This window comes from Oncorhynchus nerka, unplaced genomic scaffold (genome assembly GCF_034236695.1).
Source record: "Oncorhynchus nerka isolate Pitt River unplaced genomic scaffold, Oner_Uvic_2.0 unplaced_scaffold_1002, whole genome shotgun sequence".
NCBI lineage: Eukaryota > Metazoa > Chordata > Actinopteri > Salmoniformes > Salmonidae > Oncorhynchus > Oncorhynchus nerka.
The window spans coordinates 219,568-227,580 of record NW_027040293.1 but is presented as its reverse complement, the minus strand read 5'-3'; the positions used below and the strand labels follow the sequence as shown (position 1 = coordinate 227,580).

The window sequence follows — 8,013 nt, the reverse complement described above, 5'->3', positions numbered from 1 at the left end:
CCCTACACCCAAACAAGGGCACTGCGTTCATCCACCTCTGGCCTGCTCGCCTCCCTACCACTGAGGAAGTACAGTTCCCGCTCAGCCCAGTCAAAACTGTTCGCTGCTCTGGCCCCCCAATGGTGGAACAAACTCCCTCACGACGCCAGGACAGCAGAGTCAATCACCACCTTCCGGAGACACCTGAAACCCCACCTCTTTAAGGAATACCTAGGATAGGATAAAGTAATCCTTCTCACCCCCCCCCCTTAAAAGATTTAGATGCACTATTGTAAAGTGGCTGTTCCACTGGATGTCATAAGGTGAACGCACCAATTTGTAAGTCGCTCTGGATAAGAGCGTCTGCTAAATGACTTAAATGTAAATGTAAATGTTTCAGCTCTTTAGTTTAGTGAGTCCCCCAGATCAGAGGCAGTGGTGATGACCTCACATTCTATCAGTAAGTGCCTGAGTTGGACCATTTTCCTGTCCTGCTAAGCATTCAAAATATAACTTAAGTACTTTTAGGTTTCAGATAAAATGTACGGGAGTAAAACGTTTATCTGAATTAATTTTAGTTAAAGTGGTCAAAAATAGATATTAGGAAAGTAAAGTACAGATACCCCCCCAAAAAACTAAATAACTATTAATTCAATCACATTTATACTTAGTTAATTTACAGCACTACAGACACATTTAATTAAGCATTAAATCATTATATGAGATCAGCAGTTTTACAGTTTGTATGTCTGGTTTAGTTATCAGTGTTGTCATTATGTCTGAAATGGCCTCCTATTGCCGATGTAGTAACATGTTGTGGACTACTAGGTGATCTACGTTCTAGTATGTGGGAGACGGCCTCCTATTGCCGATGTAGTAACATGTTGTGGACTCTGTGATCTACGTTCTAGTATGTGGGAGACGGCCTCCTATTGCCGATGTAGCAACATGATGTGGACTACTAGGTGATCTACGTTCTAGTATGTGGGAGACGGCCTCCTATTGCCGATGTAGTAACATGTTGTGGACTACTAGGTGATCTACGTTCTAGTATGTGGGAGACGGCCTCCTATTGCCGATGTAGTAACATGTTGTGGACTACTAGGTGATCTACGTTCTAGTATGTGGGAGACGGCCTCCTATTGCCGATGTAGTAACATGTTGTGGACTACTAGGTGATCTACGTTCTAATATGTGGGAGATGGCCTCCTATTGCCGATGTAGTAACATGTTGTGGACTACTAGGTGATCTACGTTCTAGTATGTGTGCGGTTATAATATTGGGAACCCTACTGAATGACTGGATTTGGGTTTTGAGACACTGCTGTAGAGCTCCATAATAAAGAACACGTTGTCTCCCAGTGTCCTAAACTGAATCAGAAAAATTCAAATGAGAGAAAAAGTTTGTTCTTGTGGGAGCATCCCAGCCTGTCAAGACTCTGGTTGGGACACCATCATGTTCGTTGGTGTCATTTTATCAATAGAGTTTGTAACCATTCGGACACAACAGGTGATGTTGTGAGAAGACTGATTTTCGGGATGTCTTTATTTATTTATTTTTTATTTATCCGTTATTTTACCAGGTAAGTTGACTGAGAACAACATTCTCATTTGCAGCAACGACCTGGGGAATAGTTACAGGGGAGAGGAGGGGGATGAATGAGCCAATTGGAAACTGGGGATGATTAGGTGACCGTGATGGTTTGAGGGCCAGATTGGGAATTTAGCCAGGACACCGGGGTTAACACCCCTACTCTTACGATAAGTGCCATGGGATCTTTAATGACCTCAGAGAGTCATGTCTCATGGTCTGACAAACATCGCTCCAGAACAGTCACTTTTTTCTATCTCCCAAAAAAGGTTTTGGATCAGATTTGTATGGTTTTGGATCAGATTTGCATGGTTTTAGATCAGATTTGGATCAGATTCTGACAAGTCACCAACTGGTTACAGTGTGTTAGTACAAGGCGTGGAGATGGGTTGCATGAAACTTCCTTTGTATAATGTGTAACTCAAATCTGATCTTGTTTCGGGTTCCTTTATCATTGGGGTAAAGTCTAGTCTACCAGTGAAGGGGGTCTCAGGAACCCAGAGTGGAGGTACTTAATGGATTATCAGAGTTTTCCCAGTATGTGTCGTTACGGGTGCTATGATTGAGAAAGTTGTCTGGTGCAAGTCTACTGTTGAACAGGATGTTGGATCTGTCTGAGACGTTTATGTCCGGATTTCTGTAAACCTGTTGAGATGATCTCTCCTTTAAAACCCAAAGGTGAGTGAATTTGTAGGAACACTGATGTAAGAGAGGACCTCTACAGTTGATGTCTAAAGATGTTTGTAGGACCACTGATGGAAGAGAGGACCTCTACAGTTGATGTCTAAAGATGTTTGTAGGACCACTGATGGAAGAGAGGAACTCTACAGTTGATGTCTAAAGATGTTTTCCTCTCCCCTCTTTTTGGTCTCGTCCAGAGAAGATTGTGTGGGATACTTTGACAGAGATGGTGTTCTGATTTTCACGGCAGTAAATCTGTTCTGTTTCTTCTGGGCAAGACGATTGGCCCAGTGTATCTTCAAATGTGGTTCCACTTACAGTTCAACAAGATTCTGAGGTTGGCTCACGATGGTAGTATGACAGGCCATCTTAGGGTCAACAAGACAAATGACTGTATCTTGTGTAACTTCTTCTGGCCTCCTCTGAACAGGATGTTGTGGCTTATTGTCAATCCTTTCACGTTTGCCAGCGGATGGTTAAACCGAACCAAACATTGCCCAAAGCAAAGAATGGTAACTAGTTTCTCTTAAACATCATGTGCGCTGCCACTCGTTTCCCTGAGGCCATTCCACTCTGGAAAATCACCAGAGTAAAGTCCAATCAAATCAAATGTAAAGTAACACAATAAATGTACATAACAATAACGAGGATATATACAGGGGGTCCCGGTAGCAGCAGTGGGGGGGGGTCAATATAAATGGTATTGGTGGCCATATGATTAGTTTAGTTGTTATTAAGCAGTCTTATTGCTTGGGGGTAGAGGCTGTTAATGAGCCTTTTGGTCATAGACTTTTTTTCTGGTATCGCTTGCCATGTGGGAGCAGAGAGAACAGTCTATGACATGGGTGACTAGAGGCATTGACCATTTTTTGGGCCTTCCTCTGACACCGCCTAGTATATAGGTCCTGGATTTGAGGAAGCTTGGCCCCAGTACTGGTCCGTACGCGCTACCCTCTGTAGCGCCTTACAGTCAGATGCCGAGCAGTTGCCATACCAGGCAGTAATGCAACCGGTCAGGATGCTCTCGATGGTGCAGCTGTATAACTTTTTGAGGATCTGGGGACCCATGCCAAATCCTGTCTCCTGAGGTGGTAAATGGGTTGTCGTGACCTCTTCAAAACTTTCTTGGTGTGTTTGGACCATGATAGTTTGTTGGTGATGGTGTTGGACTTGTACTTGGCTACGCAGTTGTGTGTGAACAGGGAATACAGGAGGGGACTAAACACGCACCCTTGAGGGGCCCCAGTGTTGAGGATCAGCGTGCGGATGTGTTGTTACGTACCCTTACCACCTGAGGGCGGCCCGTCAGGAAGTCCAGGATCCAGTTGCAGAGGGGGGTGTTTAGTCTCAGGGTTCTTAGCTTAGTGACGAGCTTTGAGGGCACTATGGTGTTGAATGCTGAGCTGTTGTCAATGAACAGCATTCTCACATAGGTGTTCATTTTGTCCATGTGGAAAAGGGCTGTGTGGCGTGCGATTGAGATTGTGTGATCTTTGGATCTGTTGGGGCGGTATGCGATTTGGAGTGGGTCTCGGATTTCTGGCATGATGGTGTTGATGTGAGACATGATCAGCCTTTCAAAGCACTTCATAGCTACCAACGTGAGTGCTACAGGGTGGTAATCACTTAGGCAGGTTACCTTTCCTTTACTTGGGCACAGGGACTATGGTGGTGTGTTTGAAACATGTAGGTATTACATACTCGGCCAGGGAGAGGTTAAAAATGTCAGTGAAGACACTTGCCAGTTGGTCAGAGCGTGCTTTGAGTTCATGTCCTGTTAATCCCCGATGCTTTGTGAATGTTGACTTGTTTAAAGGTCTTGCTCACATCGACTATGGAGAGCGGGATCCCACAGTCGTCTGGAACAGCTGGTGACCTCATGCATGCTTCAGTGTTGCCTGCCTCAAAGCGAGCATGAAAGGCCGTCATGTGGGTGGGCCGTCATGTGTTGACCAGTGTGTGGCCCTGGCACACATTTTGTTTTAACTGCGTGTTTTTCCGTATTGAAGATGTTTTCTTTTTGTTGGGCTCGTCCCAAGAGGATGAGAGTTACAGAAAGGTACAAAGATTTTTCAATTTACCTTGTTTTTTTTCCAAAACTTCAGAGTTTTAGGTAACTATAAGAAAGAAAAGATAAGAAAACTTGTATTAAGAGAATACACATATATAGATATAGATATAAACAAAAAAAGTCTCTCAACATTACTGGACAAAAAAAAGTGGAAGGGTTCAATTGAGTTCAACTCCATAACTGCCGGTAAACCTGTCATGGCCCTGATCCAACCAGTTCCCATCACCATGACTGTCTGGGTGCGTCCCCAATGGAGCCCTATTCCTTATATAAGTCACTGTTTCTAGAAGTAGTGCACTATGTAGGGAATAGAGTGCCATTTTGGACACTGCCTCGGTTTACTTAACTTGACCCTGTTCCTGCTCCCCACTCACTCCTCCCTCTCAGTTAAACAAATAGAGACGTTCACTATCAGTTCGTTGGTCAACACCACCATGAGTGTCCTCAGCTACGTGTCCAGAAATACATATTCAGGACTTTTTACTTCCTCCTCCTCAGACTCCTCCCCTTATTCTGGACCAATCCTTGTTCTGAACTGGTTTTGATCATGTGTGTCGTCCCAGTGATTGAGAAGTGAACAGGAGTTTTTTTTACCCCAAAGATCCTGATGAAATGTGGGATGATTCATTAAGTGGGAAGCAACCAAGTGGTGAGGAGGAGGAGTCAGGCTTGACTAGGTTAGTGTGGTACCATGACTAGGGGGAGGAGTCAGGAGGAGGAGTCAGGCTTGACTAGGTTAGTGTTGTAACATGACTAGGGGGATGGGTGAGGAGGAGGAGTCAGGCTTGACTAGGTTAGTGTTGTAACATGACTAGGGGGATGGGTGAGGGGGAGGAGTCAGGAGGAGGAGTCAGGCTTGACTAGGTTAGTGTTGTAACATGACTAGGGGGGTGAGTGAGGGGGAGGAGTCAGGAGGAGGAGTTAGGCTTGACTAGGTTAGTGTTGTAACATGACTAGGGGGATGGGTGAGGAGGAGGAGTCAGGAGGAGGAGTCAGGCTTGACTAGGTTAGTGTTGTAACATGACTAGGGGGATGGGTGAATTCTGAATCCGTGTGTATATAACGGTAAGCAATATTCAGACCTCCAGTTCCATTAGCAAGCTGTGATTGTGATATGAAGATGCAGAAGTCTGTCTCTGTCATTCCTCTACTGTTGCTCCTCTGTCTGTCTGGGGTAAGGGTCACCAAAGGTCAAGGGGTAGAGGTCACTAAAGCTAAATCTGTAGATTTCAAGACAGAATTCGAGGTCAAAACACCAGCAGACGGAAAGGCAGATGGACAGACTGACCTCTGGGCTGAGCTGAGAGACATGGTGGTGGAACAGAGAGTGGAAAAGAGAGAGGCTGTCACTCAAAGTCAACTGGAAGACTCAAAGACACAGAATTCAGGTAAGAATCTTACCTGGAGTTACAATAAAGTTAAAAGGACTTGTTTTGAGTCAGTCTCACTTTCCCAGAAAACGTATTGACTTGTTTGTAGTTCATTTTTCTTACCCAGAAAATCAAGTTGATTTTTTAAAAGATATTCTGACCTGTTTCAAGCCTGTTTTATGTTAAAGTCAGCAACATGATCTGCCATTATTTGCCAGTGCACTAGACAATTTGTCTTGGTTAGACATCTTACTAATTTATCTTGTTTAGGGAAGTGCTCCCGCTGTGGGGATCAAATCAGCGGAAATTTCAAGTGCGCCACGTATAGTTTTTAATAAAACTCAAACTTTCATTAAAATGCACATACAATGTACTGAATTAAAGCTACACTCGTTGTGAATCTAGCTACCGAGTCAGATTTGTAAAATGCTTTTCGGCGAAAACATGAGAAGCTATTATCTGATAGCATGCACCCAAAAGTACTGGAACTTCATCTAAAACGACAGATTTTGCGGTAGCCGGTCCTAACCAAAACGCAGAAATAAAATATAAAACATTCATTACCTTTGACGAGCTTCTTTCTTGGCACTCCTAGATGTCCCATAAACATCATTTTGGGTCTTTTTTCGATTAAATCGGTCCATATATAGCCTAGATATCGATCTATGAAGAGTGTGTGATCAACGAAAAAAATAGCGTTTTTTAACGTAACGTAATTTTTTTAAATTAAAAAAGTCGACGATAAACTTTCACAAAACACTTCGAAATTCGAACTTTAGGTAATAGTAAACGTTAATAATCTATCAAAATGATCACGGGGCGATGTATATTCTTTAGCTTGAAATCATGTCCGGATATTTCTCAACCAAAACATCCTGTCGGAGACCGGAAGAAATCGTCTCTCTTGTGTCGGTTTGATCAAAAAACAAATCCGAGACAAATGACAAGACTGTTGACATCGTGTGGAAGCTGTAGGTATTGCAAGCTCGGCCTCATTTAATCTGGGTCACCTTTAACAATTGGTTGAAGTGGCGCATGGATATATTTTTCCATTTTCAGTGATCAGATTTTCCTGCACTTTTCGATGAAACGCACGTTCTGTTATAGTCACAGCCGTGATTTAACCAGTTTTAGAAACGTCTGAGTGTTTTCTATCCACACATACTAATCATATGCATATACTATATTCCTGGCATGAGTAGCAGGGCGCTGAAATGTTGCACGATTTTTAACAAAAAGCTGCGAAAATTCGGAGCTTCCTTAACCTGTTGCCTCTACTTGGGACGCTTGCGTCCCAACTAGAGCTCTGGAAATGCAAATGCGCTACGCTAAATGCTAATAGTATTAGTTAAAACTCAAAAGTTCATTAAAATACACATGCAGGGTATCAAATTAAAGCTACACTCGTTGTGAATCCAGGCAACAAGTCCGATTTTTAAAATGCTTTTCGGCGACAGCATGAGAAGCTATTATCTGATAGCATGCACCAATACACTACAACAGAAAAGCACAGCAGGGGACGTAAACAAAATAATTAGCATTTCGGCGTTACACAAACCGCACAATAAAATAGAAAACAGTCATTACCTTTCACCATCTTCTTTGTTGGCACTCCTAGATGTCCCATAAACACTATTGGGTCTTTATTTCGATTAAATCGGGCCATATAAAGCCAAGATATCGTTATATGTAGACTGTGTGATAAACGAAAAAAACAGCGATTTCACAACGTAACGTCATTTTTAAATTCAAAAAGTAGACGATAAACTTTCACAAAACACTTGAAATACGTTTGTAATGCTACTTTAGGTATTAGTAAACGTTAATAAGCGATAAAAATCATCCGTAGGCGATGTAAATATCATTAGCTGTCGTCTTGGAAAAAATTTCAGGAGAGAGCTCTTCCGGAATGATCTGGGCGGAGACCGGAGGTAAGCGGTGCCCCTCTTTCGTTTCAACCAAGAATCAAAGATGATTAAATTCACAAGACTCTCGACAACATGGGGATGCTGTGGGAGTTGAATGCTCGGTCTTATCTAATTCGGCTCACTGTTAACAATTGCTGGAAGTGGCGCAAGGATATTTATTTCCATTTTCTGTGATCAGGTTTTCCTGCGCTTTCCGATGTAACGCACGTTATGTAATAGCCACAGTCGTGATTTAACCAGTTTTAAAAACGTCCGAGGGTTTCCTATCCACACATTCTAACCATATGAACGTACTATATTCCTGGCATGAGTAGCAGGGCGCTGAAATGTTGCGCGATTTTTAACAAAATGTTCAAAAAAGTAGAGGGTCGACTGAAGAGGTTAAGAGGTTTT

The 8,013-nt window shown here is 42.9% G+C and overlaps 1 protein-coding gene across 1 annotated transcript in view; it reads left to right on the top strand.

Annotated features, from left to right (window-relative positions):
* The first annotated feature begins 5,341 nt into the window (after window positions 1-5,341).
* Window positions 5,342-8,013, top strand: part of LOC135570266 (CD5 antigen-like) — a 25,896-nt gene continuing 23,224 nt past the window's right edge. The window contains exon 1 of the mRNA XM_065016384.1: window positions 5,342-5,710. Within this exon, the coding sequence (XP_064872456.1) occupies window positions 5,437-5,710 (274 nt within the window). The 5' untranslated portion in view covers window positions 5,342-5,436. The remainder of the gene's footprint in view (window positions 5,711-8,013) is intronic.